This window comes from Adiantum capillus-veneris, chromosome 4 (genome assembly GCF_014529385.1).
Source record: "Adiantum capillus-veneris isolate H3 chromosome 4, ASM1452938v2, whole genome shotgun sequence".
Lineage (NCBI taxonomy): Eukaryota > Viridiplantae > Streptophyta > Polypodiopsida > Polypodiales > Pteridaceae > Adiantum > Adiantum capillus-veneris.
The window spans coordinates 29,077,466-29,097,977 of record NC_140934.1 but is presented as its reverse complement, the minus strand read 5'-3'; the positions used below and the strand labels follow the sequence as shown (position 1 = coordinate 29,097,977).

The following is a 20,512-nucleotide window of genomic DNA, read 5'->3' as shown; positions in this document are numbered from 1 at the left end:
GAGTTGTGAGTGGCCTACCCACATATTTAAAGAGTACATGGAATGCCAAAAGCAGAGCCCCAAAAGCTGAAAATCAAAAGCCCAAATAAAGCAAAGGCTCTTTCTCTCTCTTGCTTGAAAAAATAAAGCAAGTCCCAAAAAGCTGTCCATATAGGGCAGCCACATCATCAAGGCGCCACGTCATCAGTTTGTGACAATTTGGGGCACGAGGACTTCTACATAATGCCCTTGGAAGGTTGTGATGTACTCTTGGTAGTCCCTTGGTACCATAAGAACAATCCCGTGGTCAATTATCGGGCGAAGAAAGCGAATTTGACTACGGGCCGAACCATTGTACTTGATGTGAAACTTAAGGGCGAGTCTGTCCTTGTTGTATCAGCTTCGGCCGTTTCGAAATCAATGAAATCCAATCTGTTTGTTTACTTGATCTTTTTGAAAGAGTTGAATGATGATCATAGGACAAATATGTATGAACTTGATAAAGAACGCCAAGATTTTCTCCACACTCATGCCGATTGCTTTTCTAAGGGCCTGCCAGGTGAGATGCCACCAACTCGTCCTAAGGATCATACCATTGATCTGATATCTGGAAGCACACCACCAAACCGGCCACCTTACCGTGTGAGCTGAGCCCAGAATGAAGAGATTATGAACCAAGTGAAAGATCTCTTGGAAAAGGGTCTTATCCAGCCAAGTACTTCACCTGACTGCTCTCCGGTGTTGTTGGTTTTGAAGAAAGACGGATCTTGGAGAATGTGCATTGACTATAGAGCTCTCAACAAAATCACCATCAAGAACAGATTTCCGATTCCTATGATCGATAATATTCTTGACCGACTATAAGGATCCTCTTGTTTCAGCAGGATCGATTTGAAGAGCGGATATCATCAAATTCGAATCGTGCCGGGAAATGTCTATAAGACAGCTTTTCTGACAACCTTCGGTTTATTCAAATTTTTGGTGATGCCTTTTGGCCTTACCAATGCTCCAACGACCTTTAACCGAATGATGGACATGATTTTTAGAGAGTACATATCTCTTGTTGGCACTTTCTTTGATGACATTATTGTCTTCTCCAAGGATGAGGCAGAGCATAGAGAACAGGTCTATCAGGCATTGCGAGATCACAAGTTGGTGGTTAATGCAAAGAAGAGTGAATTTTTCTTATCAGAGATACACTTTTTGGGACACATCGTCTCAGCAGCAGGAGTGTAGATGGACCCGACCAAGATTGAGACTATACGTGATTGGCCCGATTTGAAGGATGTCCATGAAGTTAAAAGCTTCTTGGGCTTATGTTCATACTACCGACGGTTCAATAGAAAGTTTGCAGAGGTTGCTTCCCCTTTGCATATCTTGACACAGAAAGGAGTCCCTTTCTCGTGGGGACCCATAGAGGTGACTGCCTTTCAGACTTTGAAAGAGAAATTGACTACAGGACCAGTTTTGACTTTGCCGGATTTGCAAAAGTCATTCGAAGTATATTGTGATGCTTGTGGTCGTAGTCTGGGTGCGGTCTTAATGCAAGAAGGCCATGTCATTGCCTATGAGAGCCGATTGTTTTCAAGGCCGAAATTGACAGCACAGATTTATGAGAAAGAGCTTTTGGCGGTTATCCATGGTCTTACTCAGTGGCGACATTACCTACTCGGAGCTGATTTTATGGTCTTCACTGATCATGACAGTTTACGCTACTTCTTGTCACAGAAGCAGCTATCGGAAAAGTAGATGCGGTGGGCTAACATCTTGTAACAGTTTCACTTCCAGATTGTCTATGTGCAGGGACAAAAGAACTTGGTGGCAGATGCTTTGTCCCGAAAGCCATTAGTCTTGGCTATTTCCGCGATTCATCATAGAAGCTTTGAGGACATGGTCGATCAGTATGCCACAGATCCAGATTTTTCAGATGTATTCAATCGAATACAGAATGGGGAGGTAGTAGCGGGATATTGCATTCGGGATGGCTGCTTGATGAAGAAAACGATGTGTGTTACATAGCTGTCGAGGGAAAAGGTTCTAACCGAATGCCAGTGTCCACCATTTACGGGGTCACCGCGGCATTGATACCACCTTGAAAGGTGTGGAAAAATGTCCCAAACTGGTGACGTGGCTGCCCCATTGTACACACACACACCTGTCCCGGCTGGCAGTGCCACGTGGCTTCCGGCTTCCGAAAATTCCACGGTAGAACACGTTGGCAGTGCTAACGTGGGAGCAGCGTACGGACCTTTGCATTTCACGGTGCAAAAAGCGTTGGCATGCTGTACGGAATTTGCGTTGTGCGTTGGGGAAAAGCAACTAAAAGTCTACGTAAATTTTTGGCAGCTTTTGAGAAATTGCTTTATTTTTAAAAGAGCTTTTGATTTTGAAGCTTTTGGGGCTCTGTTTTTAGCATCCCTTGTAAACCTTTATCTACGTGGGCAGGGCTCCTGTTAACAGACTTGGACACTCCAAGTCAAGAATCAATCACGACAGCACCAAATAACCACTTCAAAACAATTCACAGATCACAATAGATTTGCACTGTCCCGACGGAGTTCCGTGCCTAGAGATATTGGCCCCAAAGACTGGCGCCCCTTTCGGTATTTCTTTATGTATTAATCAATGATCAAAGTACAAGAGAGGGGTTAGGGTTGAAGGAGTACGAGCGGAAGTGCGACGCGAGAGAGAGTGCGAGAAGAAGAGCACGACGATATGGTGAACTCGCTCTACTGTAATGTGTAGAGCATAGTGAGTTCTTATTAGGTTTTTACAAAAGAATATGTGTACATACCTGGCGGCCCGCCCACTTACCTGGGCGACCACATTGGGCTTTATACCCCAACAACCTCCCACTTAAAGTCCAATGTGGTACTTAAAGTGTGAGAGAAGCTACTATACAAGCTAATATACAAGAGATGTAGAGAAGTGATGTACTACCCTACACCTAACTGCTTGCGAAAATGCACAAAGCTCTCTAAGGGAAGTCCTTTTGTAAGTAGATCAGCAGGATTTTCTGTGGTGTGAACTTTGACAAGCTGAAGTTGCTTATCCTCGAGCATTTCCCTGATGAAATGATACTTCACATCCACCTTTGTCTTTGAGTGATAAACTGGATTGCGAGCCAATTGTATAGCACTTTGACTATCACAATATAACACAGGCATCTCTTCTTTGATTCCCAAATCTGTTACTAGTCGATTAAGCCAAATTGATTCTTTGCATGCCTCTGATGCTGCAACATATTCAGCCTCTGTAGTAGACTGAGTAACACAATCTTGTAATCTAGAACGCTATGATACTGCTCCACCAGCCAATGTAAAGACATACCCTGACGTAGACCTTCGGTTGTCTAAGTCACCTGCATAATCTGAGTCTGTAAAACCCTTTACACTTAGCTCCTGACTCCCATAGCATATACGCATACTCTTTGTAGCTTTCAAGTATCTCAATATTCCTTTCACTGCCTCCCAATGTTTCTTGCCTGGGTTTGACATGTATCGACTTACTACTCCCACTGCAAATGCAATGTGTGGGCGAGTAGCAATCATTGCATACATCAAACTACCCACTGCAGACGCATATGGAATCTTATCCATTTCAGCCTGTTCTTCCTCAGACACAGGACAATTTTGTTTGCTAAGTTTCACATATGGTGGCAATGGAACACTCAATGCCTTTCCCTTCTTCATATTGAAACGTTGCAAAACCTTGTCAATATCCTCTGTTTGAGATAACCAAATCAACTTCTTTGATCTGTCTCTCTCAATGCGCATACCAAGTATATGACTTGCCTCACCCATGTCTTTCATGTCAAACGATTTTGCCATCTTTGACTTCAAAGCTGAAATCTCTTCCAAGTGCTTGCCAGCAATCAACATGTCATCCACATACAAAATAAGGATCAGCCAACTACCATCCTTAGCCTTCTTTGTATATAGACAGTGATCGAACTCACTACGTTTGTAGCCTTGAGAAAGCATAAACTTGTGGAATTTATGGTACCATGCCCTCGGTGATTGTTTTAAGCCATAAAGACTCTTTTAACCATAGTTACAGGGGACGGGGGGGACGGGCCCTAGGGCCGGGGAACGGCCGTAACCGGGCCGGGAACGGCTGGGAACGCCGAGGGACGGACGGAAAACGGGCCGGACGGGCGGGTCGCAGGGGGGACGGCCGGGGCCGGACCGGGGTCGGACGGACCGGACGGGGACGTCAGGGGTCGGCCGGGGTCGGATTCAAAAAAGTAACCGTTTTTGACCGTTTGCAACGGCTCTGTGCAGCCCCAACTGCCATATTTTTTAAGCCTTGGCCCTTGGGAGGCTATAAAAGGCTCCCTTGGGCCTCTTAATACTCATAGTCTCAATGCTCAATGCTCATTCCATTTCCCTCAAGCTCAAGGCTCAAGTTCATTCCATTTCCCTCAAGCTCAAGGCTCAAGTTTGAACTTTGAAGCTCTCCTCTTCCTCTTCTACCCACTTTGAAGCTCTCCTTTACTCTCTCTCTACACAAGCTCTCCTCTAACCCTTCTAACTTCTAAGCTCTACTCTCTCGAGTCTCTCCACCATCATGTCATCTCAAGCCAACTCCACTTCTCAAGCTCCTTCTTCTCGAAGGAGGCCCGCCGTGCAAACGTGGTCGTGGTGGGATGAAGTCGACTTTAGCTCGCGTGGCAAAGGTGGCGGTGCAAGACCATGGACGTGCAAGCTATGTCCATACAAGAGATCGGGTGGTTCAAACAAAGTGCGAGCCCATCTTCTTCATGAACCCGGTCACGAGGTGAAGTTTTGCCCTCATGTAGCTCCCGAGAAGAGGTTGCATCTTCTTGAGAAACTCACGGTGTATGAGGTTGCGGAAGCGGCCAAGAGGGGCCGTTTTGTTGCCGTTGATCCCTCCGCCACGGCGACACCGCGAGAGCAAAGGGAAGCCAACCTTGACGACATCTCTCGAACCTTCAAGAGCCATGGATCTACACCGTCCTCTTCCCTTCCGCATCGCCAAACCACTCTCAACGAAAATTGGAATCCTAAATTGAAGGAAGAGGTAGATAGGTCGGTTGCCCGATTCTTCTTCCACGACCACATTGCCTTCCATGCTTCGCGGTGAGTTTCCCTTGGCATATGCACATTGCAATCTTCCATTTTGTATTCATAATGGGTTATAATTTCTCGACTCTCCATACTAACGCAACATGCTCTATTTTGTGTGGATAGGTCTCCATACTTTCGAACCATGGTTACGAAAATAGGGGAATATGGCTCCTCTTATGTGCCACCTTCATCGGAGAGGCTTCGCACCACCCTTCTTGACAAAGAGAAGCTTGCCGTGGAGCAAGCGGCCCAAGCAACAAAGGATTTGTGGGAGACCAATGGCGTCTCTCTTCTTGTAGATGGATGGAGCGACACCCGCAAGCGGTCCATCCACGGGGTGGTGGCCTACTCTCGGGGGGAGATGTACTTTGTGGAGTCACATGATGCATCCGATAGTGGCAAGGCCGCCGAGATGCTTGCTGCGGAGTGGACAAGCACCATAGAGATCACCGGCCCGGAGAATGTCCTTTGTATGGTTGCAGATGGAGAGGCGTCAAATAGGGCAGCCGGAGCTATCATTGAGGGCATGTATCCCAGCATCCATGTCACATTTTGCATGGCGCATTGCCTCAATAATCTCCTCAAGGACATAGGGAACTTGTCATGGATTTCACCCACCATTGGTGACGCCTCTCGAATTGTCTCCTTTGTGCTCAACCATCAAAAAGTGCGCCATGAATTCTCAAAGAGGAGCCAGTTGTCTTTGCTCAAATATTCAGAGACAAGATTTGCATTCAATTGGCTTATGCTAGGCCGCTTGTCTACATGTGGCGGAGCCTTAAGGGGCCTCTTTCTCAGTGATGAGTTCTAGGCCATGCCGGAGTCTACATCAGCAGTAGGATTGAAATGCCGAGAATGGGCCGACGACGCCGCTTGGTGGGAGGAGGTGAAGACTCTTGACGCCATGGTCAAGCCTATTCTACACCTACTTCGAGTGGTGGATGGCTTGCAGCCATGCATTGGCAAAGTCTACGAAGCCATGGATCGGATGATAGAGGCACTTGAGAAGCTTGTGCCTGACCCTGTTCAGTATGCGGAGATTCATGGCTTGTGTGAGTCGAGGTGGAATGGATACTACTCTCCACTTCATGCGGCAGCTTATGTGCTTGACCCTGAGTTTCAAGGAAGGCGTCAAGAGACCGACAAGGAGGTGAGCAAAGGATGGCGGCTTGCATTGGAGCGCCTTGAGCCTAGTAGTGACATTAGGCGCAAGATTAGAGACGAGCTACTCAACTACAGGCAAAAGAAGGGCTCCTATGGATGTGTAGATGCACAGCTTGATCGCAACAAGATTGGCTCGGTTTTGTGGTGGGAGGACTATGGAGGAGATGGCCCACATTTGCAGCGCTTGGCTGTTCGTGTCCTTAGCCAAGCATGTACCACTAGTTGCTTGGAGCAACTATGGAGTGTGTACAGCCACATTGCCTCTAAGAAGAGGAATCGCCTTGGCGTTCAGAGGGCCAATGATTTGGTGTTTGTGAGCGCTAACTTGCGCATGCTTGCCAAGAGCATCACACACAAGGCAGATCCTTTCACTGAGTGGGAGATGGCACAAGAGAATCCATCTATGGCCGATACTCTTTTGGAGGAGCTAGAGGAGGATTTCGAGCCTCAATGCGAGCCTCCCGAGCCGGAGCCCTCATACGTTGCTGACGACCTTGACTACGACGACGATGTGGAGATTCAGCAGGCGAGCACTTCTTGAGTTTGATGATCATTGATCACTCGACTCTCGAGTCTAGACTCTTGAGTCTACGACTCTACCTACTACATAGCCCTTTGTACTTTTTGTTATCCTTGAGGCCTCAGGCTTGTCCTAAGTCTTTTAGGCTTTTTGACTCTTGAGCCCTTGTGGCATGCACTTCTCATTTTGTATCCATCGATCATCGATGTTTTATTAGCACATTTCAGCCTATATGACTCGTGTTCTTTGGTCTATTTAGTGTAAATTTATGGTCAAAGTGATGCTCTATGTGTGTGGCATGTGTGTAGGTCAAAAAATGCCCAAAAAACTCTCTTTTTTTTTTTGCCGTTCCGACCCCCGTCCCCGTTTCCTGACTTTTGCCGTCCCGACCCCGTTCCTGACCCCGACCCGCCGTCCCATGTAACTATGCTTTTAACAACTGGCATACCCAATCTTCCTTGCCTTTCTCAACAAACCCTTCTGGCTGCTACATGTAAATTTCCACATCTAAATCACCATGCAAGAACGCTGTCTTGACATCCATTTGGTGCAACACCAAATCTAATATGGCAACCAATGCAAGAAAACATCTCAATGTAGTCATCTTGACCACCGGAGAGAAGACTTCATCAAAGTCAATGCCTTGTTCTTGCTTAAAGCCCTTGGCAACAAGCCTTGCTTTGTACTTTGGCTGACTATCATGAGCGGTGATCTTATACCTGTAAACCCATTTACAAGGTAGAGCCTTTTTGCCCCGTGGTAATTTAACTAGCTTCCATGTCTGGTTTTTATGCAGAGCTGTCATCTCTGACTGCATGGCCAATTGCCAATTCCCGGAGTCCTTCATTTGCACTGCTTCCTTGTAACATGAAGGCTCATTGCAATCAGTCAACATGACATAGTTCATAGATGGAACAAACCTATCAGGAGGTCGCGTGACACGTCCAGATCTACGCACAATAGGTGGCTCAGGCTCAGCCACAACCTGTGGTTCCAATCTATCCTATCCTTGCTCCTCTTGAGCCTTGACATTTTGTCTTGCACGTGTAGGTCCATCTTCTTGGAAGACAACTCTTCTAATCTCCTCAACCCTCTCTGGTTTAGAATGATATTTGGATTCATTAAAGTGAACATCATTGCTGCGGACAACCTTTCTGGATTCGGGATCCCAAAGTCTGTACCCCATCTCACCAGAATTACCATAGCCTAGAAAGATGCACTTTCTACTCTTTGGCTCAAGTTTGTTCCTAAATTCCTTTGGAACGTGAGTATATGCCTCACAGCCAAAGACTCTGAGATGCTTGTATGAGGGCATTTTGCCTGACCATACCATCTCTGGCACTGAATCCTTCTGCAAAACCTTGCTAGGAGATCTATTTACAAGATGAACAGCTGTTGATACAGCTTCAGCCCAAAACCCATTTGGCAGCTGTGCATTAGACAACATACTTCTGACCTTCTCTTGTATTGTCCTATTCATCCTCTCAGCAACACCATTTTGAGGAGGATTGTAAGGAGCAGTAAGTTCACGTTTTATACCTTTTGACTCACAAAAGTCCTGAAAGGCCTTTGAAACATACTCTTCACCATTGTCAGTGCGTAAGCATTTAAGCTTCTTGCCACTCTGATTCTCCACAAGTGTCACAAACGTTTTGAAAACACTAAACGCTTCATCCTTGTGCTTGAGAAAGTAAACCCATACTTTCCTCGAGTAATCATCTATAAATGTCATAAAGTAAGAAGCTCCCCCTAGAGATAGGTTAGGCATAGGTCCACACAAATCACTATGAACAAGTGCCAACTGTGTATCTCTTCTATTGCTTCTATGCTTATGTGGCTGCTGTGTTTGCTTACCATACAGACAATGTTCACAGAATTCAAAATCATTAAATGAAAAGCCAGGCAAATAACCAGAACGAGACAAGATTTCCATTCCCTTCTTGGACATATGTCCTAACCGGCTATGCCACAAAGAAACGTTCGGCTGCTCGGTTACATTGATTACATTTTTAGAGACATTTGATACATAAATCATGTAAAGTCCTCCAGACTTTACTCCATGTGCTATTGTCATAGAACCCTTGGATATCTTCCACATGTTCTGTCCAAAAGTGGTGACGTAGCCAGCATCATCAAGTAAACCTGTGCTGATCAAGCTCTTTGTAATTGCGGGAACATGTCTCACATTCTTCAGCGTGAAAGAAGAGCCATTCTGAAACTTCAATTGAACATCTCCAACACCTAAGATCTCACATGTCTGCCCATTGCCTAGCCGAACATGATCTTTAGTGGTCACATAAGAGGTAAACCACTCCTTGTTTGGAGACACATGAAGTGATGCTCCTGAGTCTATAATCCAGTCACTCAGTGCATTTCCATCAGATGCTGTAAGAAGAGCTGAGTCCATTGTATTCTTCAAGAAGTAGATGTCTCCTGACACTAGACTGTCATCCTCTGCAACAGTGTTTGTCACATTTATTTCTTGAATCTTCACTGAGGACTTGTTCTTCTCACCATGGTCTTCAGCTTTCTCTTTGCCTTTTTCTGCTTTCCATTCTCTGCAGTCTCTTTTCATGTGACCCTTCTTGCCACAATGGTAGCATTCTATGTCACTCTTGCCTTTAGCACTGCGGGACTTGCTACGAGACTGATTCCTCTTTTCACCTTTGTACTTTTCTTTGGTCCTTCCCCTGACAACTAAGGCTGTTCCTTTGCCTTTGTCCATTGTCTTTCTATTGGTTTCTTCAGTAAGGAGACTTCCTTCTACACCTGCTATGTTCAAACCATCTGGAGGTGCAGAATTACTCAAAGCTGTGCGAAAAGTGTCCCAACTTTCCGGCAATGTGATCAACAGGAACATAGCTCTAACAGGTTCATCAAACTTGACACCTTGAGCTGACAACTGACTGTAGATTGTGTTGAATTCATTCAGATGATTGGACATAGGTGTCCCTTCTTTCATCTTCAAGTCAACAAGCTTCTTAAGCCAGTATACCTGTGAAGTTGCACTCTGCTTCTCATAAAGATCACTCAGCTTTAACCATGCTTGATAAGCCGAAATCTCGTCTGCTACATTGAAGTAAACGCTTTCTGCCAAAGTCAGCATAATGGTAGAAAGTGCCAATTCATCCATTTCGCTCCATTCATCTTCGTCCATATCTTCTGGTTTTATCCCCTTGAGCTTTATAGGTTTTATCTGCTTCTTTTGTACCAACACGTGCCAAATCTGCTTCTTCCACGATGGGAAATTGGTTCCATCCAGCTTCTTGATATTGTAAAGAGCAGTGTCCTGTGATCCAGCCATAGCTACGCTTCACAGTGGTTTACTTTCCTGGGAAAAATTCGGCAGAGTTTCCCCTGTAAACTGACCTCTGAACCAATATCAACCTGTCAAATGAACCAAAAAAGCTTCAGATTCTGCATAAATTTCGGCAGAGTCTCTTTTGTAAAATGGCTTTGGTGTACTAAAAAACAGACCAAAAAAAAAACAGCTCAAAAACACTGTCTCTCTGACACTGTAAGCTGCAGGTAAACCTGTCCTGCACCTGTACTGTCTCTCACTGTCCTGTCACTGTCCTGTAAGCATAGACTGTGACAATGCCTCAACGGCAGTAAAGCAAAGATGCAATCCCAACTGTCTAACTCACAGTCAATACATCCTAGCTGCCTATCTAAGGGTGCTCGAGGGATCGCTCCAAGACCTGTATCACCGAAAGGATCTCAACATTCAAGAATCCCCCAGCTCAATAAAACCTCACTCGACCCTCAACAAAGGCTGCAGTAAATCTGACAGTACATAGACTTCCCACAAAGTCATACATCCACAAATTTCCCACTGTATGCTGTAACCGCTGCGGCGGTTGTTTGCTGCGTGACTCACAGCCAGCAAACCCTCAACAGACATACATCATCTCTGACAATACATCCCATGTGGAAGTACCTGCAATGTCAGGATGAAATCTGGAATATCAAGCAGCAAACACAAGCTACCTGATGAACCAGTGGATGTCGCCTACAGTCTATGTAGATGCGCCCGTGTCGTATGTGACACGCCTCCAAGAACTGTGAGCCGTCCTTCGATGTGTAGACAGCCACAAATCAACACTCTGGGAGTGTCGATATCCTCAGCACTTGCAATCGTAGGCCGAAAAACCCCAAATTTGCAGAGTCGGATCTGCACCCGTTGAGACCACGTAGTCGAAAATGGCCTGCGCAGACCTTTGTCGAAGCCGAACGGTGGCCGAGAGGACCTCAAAATGAAATTCTGAGAACACCGAGCCCTTCGGGCTCACCCACAGGATTTGGGGCTGTGTCTTCGCCTGTCGAATCTCACTCCAATCTGAGCAGGTGACTCTGGCTACCTGCAAGTGCTGCCCTGAGCCTCGATCTGAGCTCTGATACCAGTTGAAGGAGTACGAGCGGAAGTGCGACGCGAGAGAGAGTGCGAGAAGAAGAGCACGACGATATGGTGAACTCGCTCTACTGTAATGTGTAGAGCATAGTGAGTTCTTATTAGGTTTTTACAAAAGAATATGTGTACATACCTGGCGGCCCGCCCACTTACCTGGGCGACCACATTGGGCTTTATACCCCAACAAGGGTTTCACTCTCTGACTCTGCGTTCAGATGCTCTGCAGAGTGAGCCCTAAACCACTTATTTAAAGATTACAAGGGATGCCCAAAAGTAGAGCCCCAAAAGCTTCCAAAAATAAAAGCATGTTCCCTCACAACTCACTTGAGTTTTTTACAAATAAAGCAAATCAATTCTCTCTCTTTCTCCTTGCCCATGCGTAGAGGAAAAAGCAAAATTGCGTCGCTTGGAGCTGGCCTTTTTCAGTGCCGCAAAATCCGGGTATTGCCACGTCCTCATGCCAGCACATTATCCGGAAATTGGTCCTGTTGCCTAGGGTTAGGGTTTCTGACAGATTTTAGGGTTTGCAAGTTTTAGGGTTAGGGTTTGCAGAATTAGGGTTTTCAGCAGCAGTCAAGGCTAGGGTTTCCTGCATGCTCTGAGGCAGACACGTCATCACTTTGTGACATACCCCCCTCTTGAAAGCATTGTAATCGCCTTCGATTACAATGCCATAAACTGTCTTAGCAGACACTGACTCTTAGCACCTACGTACTAGGAACACACATCTAGCACATGTACCAATCAACAGTCATCACACGACATCACAGGACATCACATGACGTTCAACATTCATTTGGATCTTAGACCATGATTTATCGGCAATGTAGCTAGCAATCGCATCTAGATCCAATCGGGACCTCATCGCTGTCCGATTGACTAACCCCTATTGCAACCATGTCTGTTCGAGATCAATCAGACCAAAATGCTGCAGTCATTTCGTCTATCAGTTCCTGCACTTAAAAGAAGTCAAGAACAAATCAATATCATAATCAGGAATTCCATTTCATAGTCATACAACAGAAATATGTGAAGCATCTGAAGACTCATCCATGTGGCCGGGAGAGTCTGTCGCTCGACTCTTTTTCCGTGATTGCTTCTTGGTCTTCATTAATTTGCTGACTTGTCACTCTACAGCTTCGTCAAATTCATCCTTTGAGTATACTTTTATGTCTGGATGCTGCCTATGTAGGGTTTTTCTTCAAAGCCGACTTGAGAGGCGAGTGGATGGCGGCACGCGATCGAGAGTGCACCTCGTCAAGTGGATGCTTCGCCAAAAATTTCGTGTACTGGGGTTCTTTGGAGTACCGTATTATCTATCGAGCGCAAGGTGGAAGTGGACCATACTCCTCTCCTGATTCGTCGGAAAGGGATCGGCTCCCGTTGGAATCCTCCCTGGTTTCTTCGTCACCCAAGTGATCGGGTGCGATAGTTTCCTCTTGACGGGATTCATCGACTGAATCCATGTGTGCTGCAAGTAAAGGGATCGAATCCTTCGTAGTAGAAGAATCGTGTGAGCTCTGATACTCCAAGTCAAAGATCTGAAGCAACACACGCGAGAGAAACTGAAACAACTGAACAAAACTAAGAAGGAAGAGAGAGAGAGAGAGAGAGAGAGAGAGAGAGAGAGAGAGAGAGAGAGAGAGACGTCCTGGCGGAGTTCCGTGCCCGGAGGTCCCAAAGATGGGCGCCCCATCTCGTGTAGGTCCTCTCTCTAGCAAGCTCCCAGCTAATGTGCCCGGAGAAGAGGCTTTGGTAGGCCCTTGGCCTTGCCATGGCCTTGCTAAAAAGCAGTTACATGAAAAGCATAAGTCTAAAAGCATATGGTGCCCCAAAAGCTAGCGCCCCATGGGCTATCCGCATGGCATGCCACGTTAGCACATGTCAATGTGATTCGTGCCGCAAAACGTGGGTGTTCGTACAGCCGGCCACGTCATCAAGTGGTTATGCAATCTGGGTTCTTGCTTTATTTTTAAGGGTTTAGGCCCCTCGGTTGGGTTCCATAAGTTGTGATAACTTTGTGGGTGAGCTTTTCAAGTCTAAACCCCTTCTAGGCCAGTCGGCTTGGTTCTATAAGTTGGTTTCGCTAGGGTTTAGGCCCCCTTGTGTCCCGCCTATGTCCTTAAGGCCATGCCACATCATCACTTTGTGACAAACACTTCATCATTTTGTGACAAAAAACCACCTTAAGGTAAGTGTAAGGTGAGCATTATTGGCCCTTGGGGTGACTATTCTAAGCACTTTTTTTTTCTCTCTTATATGCCACTTTTAAAAGGAGGTTGGTCTTCAAGATTTGTAACTAAATGAGAATAGGGAGTACATAGAACTAGGTTTCGTGCATGAGAATTGAAGTCAGCATAGGAACCTTGTGTTAGTTTGGTCATGTTTTGCGTCTAGTTGGTATGTAGTAGATTTACATTTTAGTCTTTAGCTTACAATAGGATAAAAGATTTACTCTTTCGTCTCTTGTTTGTGTTGTCGTATGAGTTTGAGTTGAGCTTTGTGCTGTCTTATCCTTGTTATCATTGTTCTAAAAGTTGAGTATTTGTTTGAAAGTTTCCATCAAGTAAGCAAGTAAGCTTCTCTCATATAATTCACCTAAGCTTTCTTTCTTCTTTATCCATCTTGTGGGCCTTGCGTTTATGTTTTGTGGCTCCCTTATAGTATGTAAGTTGGAGCCTTTGTGGTTTGTGCCTCCCTAATAGTATGTAAGTTCTGACTTTTCTAACCTTATGAAGGTATATAAGTTATGACTTTCCAATAATTAAGAAACCAGGATTCCTTGTTTGAGGAAAATATTTACTTGTAAGCTTGTCAAGCTGAATAGCTTAACAACTAATGAATTTCCTTTAATTGCATGCATTCAGCTAGTTTAGAACAACCAATATTCCTGGGAAGAAATAATGAGCTGACTTCAGTATGTGTTGCCTGTGCATAGTACCTTGGCAACCTGGAACTTTTCTATCCTGGTGTGGAACATTTAGCTGTGGCTGGAGGGTTTTTCCAGTCCGTCGACATGCAGATCATCCTCATGCATTGGCTCTTTGGGCTACTGCTTCTTTAAGCCCCATTCATTCACTTTTGAGTGCATTTGGTGATTTCTTGACATATAAAGCAAGCACATATATTACCACCATTGATCTTCCTAATTGTGTGTGATATTACTTGCTGTGGCATATATTTGTCCAATAGCCATTGCTAGAGCATTTTTGTGAAATGGTTCTTTGGGCAATAGCTCCTTGTATGGCTTAAGAAGACAACATGAACAACATTAAGGATATGAGCACATTTCGAATAATGACAATAGGGTGTGACCTATTCTACGAAACTTTCATCTATGCTCTCGTTGTAAACAAGTGTGTTTCAAAGAGCTCTTTGAAATGTGGTCTTTAAAAGTTTCAGACTTTGGCATGGGTACTCTGATGTTTGTCCTATTGTGTTTACAGAGAATGTTAGCTGCTGTTCAAAAGTTTCAAAGTATCTGGATGGCTGGAAGATCTTTACAGAGAAAGGTCTCATTTGTTTTGCGATGCAGAGATGTAAGTCGATTATCCCATCCTTCTGGAAGATTATACGGACATGCCCTATCGTTGCCAATTGGTAGCATCTTGTGTGGAAAATGGGCATCTTGCTTGAAAGGTGCAATCCATAGGGACCTGCAAGTTTTCTTAAGTCCCCCCCGGCCCCGCGCGTGGCTTTCTCATCATGCAAGGATTTTATCCAATGGTTTTGATCATATCAGATTTCTTGATACTTTTGCTGCTCTTTGTCAACTTGTGCCTACATTTTTCTGTTATCATCTTGAGCACTTTGATGGTCGTGTAGGCACATCACTATTAGCGGTGATGTTGCAATTGTTAACCTAATGGGTTATCATAGAGTTATAGCTAACAATCTTCATCTTTTCAAGTTTAATTCATTTCATCATTCTCATGTGTAAACATGTCATAATAACTAATATCTAATTCTCCTAAATGATTTTCTCATGTTAAACTGATCATTTAATATGGGGAAGTACCAGGGGAGAAAAAACTAGAATATTGGTTAGGTTGGCAGACCGGTCACAGTAGGGATCCAAAAGGGGGGCCATCTGCAAAAGAGCAATGTGCATCAATGGGCTTCAAAGACCCTAAGGTTCAGCCCATTAAGACTTTCAAAATGCTAAGGTTCCAAAATTCAAAGGTAATGTCCAATGGCCAAAGTGTGGGGGGATTGGATGGTCATGGGGAAGACTAAAAAGTCAAAGTCTTCCCACATCCCTATCTAGGAGGGGGCGAGCCATATTAGTAGGGGATGAGAGAGAAACACACACACACACACTCTCTTCCAAGCTTCCTTTACACGAAGGGCATAGTGGACACATGTCAGCTTCCTAGCTCAGTTGCCCCAAGGTACACTCAAATCCTATTGGATGGCCATAGAGGTGGACCAATGAGAATTAAGCTAGAGTAAATTTAGTTTAATTTATTTAAAAACACTTAATAAAAGAACCAATAGAAATTAAGCTCTCTAGAAGACTATTGGACAATCTCCCAAGGGGTCCAGTGAGCATTCAACAGCCCAATGGCTTGTCTGATTCCTATTGGCCAGAAGACTAAGAGGTCCAATGAGAGTTTAATTGCGTTATTTAAATACCTAAAGCTCTCACAAAAGGGAAAAGGAGGACACATGTCACAAGGCTATCACTTATGCTTCTTAATTGTCATTGGCTAAGCTTTGCAGGGGCCAATAGGATGCCAGCATGAGCAAATAGCAAGAGGGGTCGACCAAGAGAGAGAGGGGGCTGATTTTTGAAAGGCTTTATCACACACACACTCACACAATCTCATGTGTGAAGTAAAGAAGACTATCTCCTTCTCAAGCTTTAATGGAAAGCTTATCATCTACTCCAAGCTTGTGAGAAGTGAGGCCTACACCAACAACTCTTGGCTTTGTGATGCAAATCCAACCAAGAGCCAAGCTCCAATGCATGCTCATCTCCTCTACCATGCTAATTACTAAGCTATTAAGAGTGATTATGTGAGGAGAGATACTTCTTCTCGTAAGACTACTCCTTCTTCCTCTCGATCTACTCTCATACCCCGCTAGCTCTCACCATCTTCGAAGGCGTGTGAGGTCTCGGGTCTAAGACCGTGAGGGAATTGATCTTGTGTTTTCAAGTGTAAGCTTGGTGCTTGAAGCTTCCATCTTCATTGCACCAACAAGTTATTGAAGAAACACAAAGTATTGTATTGTAAAATGTCTCCCTTGATGGGGGAAACCTATAATGCAAAGGCTTTTGGAGGGGGGACCGGCTCCATGTAAATCGTGTCCTCAACTATTGTCAATAGCTTAATTTCTCTCTCTTATTGAAGTATTGTTTATGCCTATCTAACTAGGTGTTATGCTTTTGTCGCTCTCTCCATCCAAGCACTCTTGCTATGCTCATCAAGAATCTAGTCTTAATGAAATGCTCACTATGTCTATGTTAATTTTCCGCTACACACAAGTTATTAGACTATTAAAATGTTACAAAACATACTTTTACATTGAACATGCTTTGGAATAGCACGTTGCTTTGATACTCATCTTTAATTTCCTTTATGATTGGCCATGCCTGCTTAGGCTTTGTTATTCTGAGTTTTGAGTAGTTGGCTATCAATACAAGAATGTCTCCATGTTCTTCATCCTCTTTCTCTTCTGAAGAAGTTACATGGAGCCGGTTCCCCCTCCATAAAGGCTTTGTATTATAGCTTCTCCCATCAAACGAGACTTTTGTACAATACAATTCTTGTGTTCCTTGACAAAACTCGTTGGTGCAATGAAGATGGAAGCTTCATGCACCAAATTATGCTCGAAAAACACACCTAGTGTCCCTAGCCTCAGTCCCAAGACCTCGCACACCTTCAAAAATGGTGAGAGCTAGCAGGGAATGAGGATGATTGAGAGGAAGAAGATGTATCTTACGAGAAATAAGTATTCTCCTCACATAATCACTCTAATACCATAGCTTAGCTTAGTAATTAGCATGGTAGAGGAGATTAGCATGCCATTGAAGCTTGGCTCTTGGTTGGATTTGCATTCCATAGCCAAGAGTTATTGGTATAGGCCTCAACTTCCCAATGCTTGGAGAAGGAGATGGAGTTCTTCTTGCATACATGAGTTGTGTGTGTGTAGCAAAGTGTTAGACTACAATGAAGCCCTCTCTCTCTTCTTGGTCGACATGTTGGCTTCCCATTGGCTCCTACAGAGCTTAACCAATCATAAATTAGAAGCATAATTGATAGCCTTGTGACATGTGTCCCCCTTTCCCCTGTTATGAGAGCTTTAGGTAATTAAAATAATTTATTAAACTCTCATTGGACCTTTTAGTCTTCTGGCCAATAGGAATCAGGCAAGCCATTGGGCTGCTTGATGCTCATTGGACCCCTTGGTAGATTGTCCAATAGTCTTTTGGGGAGCTTAATTTCTATTGGTTCTTTTATCAAGCATTTTAAAATTAATTAGACTAATTTTACTCTAGCCTAATTCTCATTGGTCCACTATGGCCATCCAATAGGATTTAAGGGAAAATTGGGGGCAACTGGCCTAGGAGTTTGCCATGTGTCCAGTATTCCCTCTGGGGAAATCTTTGGAGTGTGTGTGTGTGTTTCTTTCTCCTCCCCTACTCTTAGGGCTCACCCCCTCCTTGATAGGGATGTGGGAAGACTTCTGAGTCTTTCCTTCACCATCCAATTTTCCCAGCTTTGACCATTTGGATTTTTTAATTAAAGTTTTGGAACCTTAGCCTATGGAAGATTTAATGGAGCTGAACCTTAGGTCTTTTAAGCTCCATTGATGCACATTGCTCTTTTGCAGACTGTCCCCCTTTGGATCCCTATTTTCTCTCCTCTGGATCCGTGCAGAGACCGATTTGGCAGCCTTACCAATATTCTAGCTTTTACTCCCCTGGTACTTCCCCGTATTAAGTGATCAAGTTTAACATGAGAAAATCATTTGGGAGAATTAGATATTAGTTTTTATGACAGTTTAGGCCCCTTGGCCCGGATCTACAGGTTGTCTAGGGTTGGGCTCAGGGAGTCCTAACCCTCTGGGTCTTCAATGGCTTGACACATCGTGACACATCTATCTTTATCACTTAATGTAATACTGAAGTAGAATACAATAATTACAAACTAGCGTGCAAATCCAGCTGGCAAATGTGCCGTCATGTGAATTGTATACGATAACTACATACTCGGGTCGGAGGGCAGCTGGCAAAGTGTGCAGTCATGTTATTGTCTGCTAAATCTTGCAGATTGATTTTTCAGTCCATAATTTTGCTAGAGGCGTCTTTAGGTTTTCTTTTGATGCATTGGCTTGGTGTTTGTTTCTTGATTATTTGTCCCTTGTGAATGTATGTTAATCCATGGTGAAGATGACAGGAGTTTTGTAAGCTCAATGGGAGATATCCTTCAATGGACGAGCTGTCGGCTGCCTCAAATATTGAAAAAGTCAAAGTGAGTGTGATTAAGATAAACATTTCCTTTGTTTTCTTGCTTGTAGGACACTTTAGATGTATTTGTTCTTAATTCTGGTGCATGTTTTTTCCCTATACCATGTACTCGCTCAAACTATGCAGTCTTGTCTCAATTTTGACTGTTTCTTTGATCTTAGATTAGACAGGCCTTTTTTGCAATGAGATCCATGAGAACACCCAATGAGAATAAGCACAATGATGAGTACATGGACAAGAAAGAAATTCAGCCCCTGGTAAATGATCCACCATGGAGGGTAAGTTGAGAAATTTGACTTGTTTAAGTTTTTGTGCAAATGGTTTGCTTGTTAGTGATCCCCCTACTGAGGGGTATTAAGCCATTTAAGCGCAAGAGTGAAAATGAGTTATTTAGGCTTTTGTTCAGAGCCATTACAAAAACTTAGTACGCCCCAACCCCCCCCCCCCCCAAAATCCACCACTGCGTCCACCACCCACAAAAACCTCAATCACCACCACCGGGTGCGTGCACACACACATACACTCTTTTTAGTAAAGATATATTTTACTATTGATTGGAAACCTCAAATCGTGGAAAACCTATGAAGAATATTATCATGGAGTGTATGAAACTTAAAAACCATCAAAGTAAACCTCATAATTCTAAATGGAGAGGTTATCCAAGTTAATTTGAAGCGAAGTGATTGACTTCGAGAACTGTTGAAGTACCTAAAGCAGTCTTCAACAACAACTTGATGAAACATGCGAAGATTACGAGATCTTTAACTGTCCAAAACATCCAGAATCTGAACCAAGTGGAGAAAGTCATATACTATGATACAGATGAAGAGACTTCACCAAACAACTAGAAATGCTTTTGAAAGACTCAACCACACATGCATCTATATTAAGTTGTAGACATATGGATATACGCATATGTGTGCATGTATGTCAGTGTGTATGTATGCATATCTACGTGTATGCAACCATGCATAAGTAAACACGTACGTCTATATGTAATCAGTACTTGACTTTTTTTTCGTACTGGTAGGGATTATCCATACTGTATAACGTTTTTTATTGTTTTTTTGTACCGTATTTGTCATACCTAACCACCTGAGGGAAATGCATGTAAACACAGAGAAACCAAGCAAGTCTTGGGTGTCTACAAATCTATACTAAATGGGGAGTAGTCCTTGGGTTACCTGAGCTCCGAACACAACAAGAACCAGCAATTCTTTGAGCAGGAAGAAGGTTTGCAATAGGCAAAATACCAATAAGACACCTCCATAGAAAAAGACCCTCTTTTAAAGGGAGCTTAATTACTTGGTGAGCCCAAGGCCCCTTTTCCGATATCTGAACGCAGCAGCCACCACGTGGCATTAGATTTAAATTAAAAAATTCGCTGCCAAACTTCGCCGTGAAAAGCTACCAAGTGAATAAAATAAAAAGCGCACTCTGCGTTGTAGCTGTGCAGTCGCAGATCATCAAGCTGAAGGGTACGTCGGATGCTTGCCAACGTGATGAGCCCTCAGATATTTCATGAGATCAACCCATGGCAGAGGTCTCTGTTCTAGTGCTACCGAAACAGAAGATATCAGATTTCAATCAATGATCAGCTGGCCTAATCTGGAGTCTCCCCAACACTCATTGCCTTCCCAAGCCTGTTCAACACATTTTTCTACTGATGCTATCAGGCTGTTGGCGATGCAGACGGCAGAGGCAGAAGAAATGGAACGAGTAAACATCAAAGTGGACATGAGATCAGAAAAGCATAGCAGGATCGATCACACCAAATCTTCTGATGGTTATCCTCAAGTAATTATAAGCCAGTGGCTTTAGTGCTAGCTGCTTGCGCTTTTAGCAGAGTGTATGAGGGGATTAATGGCAGACAG

At 44.1% G+C, this 20,512-nt stretch overlaps 1 protein-coding gene across 16 annotated transcripts in view; it reads left to right on the top strand.

Annotated features, from left to right (window-relative positions):
* The window catches only part of LOC147458929 (RNA polymerase sigma factor sigF, chloroplastic-like), an 88,770-nt gene that overhangs the window by 23,294 nt on the left and 44,964 nt on the right, over positions 1-20,512 (top strand). For 10 of the 16 annotated variants that reach the window (XR_015187813.1, XR_015187815.1, XR_015187816.1 and 7 more), the window contains 3 exons: positions 14,611-14,703; positions 18,568-18,642; positions 18,800-18,916. Coding sequence is in view for 6 of the 16 variants with exons in the window: in XM_086510346.1 (XP_086366472.1) it covers positions 14,611-14,703; positions 18,568-18,642; positions 18,800-18,916 (285 nt within the window). In the remaining 10 variants the exon portion in view is untranslated. The remainder of the gene's footprint in view (positions 1-14,610; positions 14,704-18,567; positions 18,643-18,799; positions 18,917-20,512) is intronic. The other 6 variants (XR_015187818.1, XR_015187819.1, XR_015187820.1 and 3 more) reach the window with 2 other exon arrangements.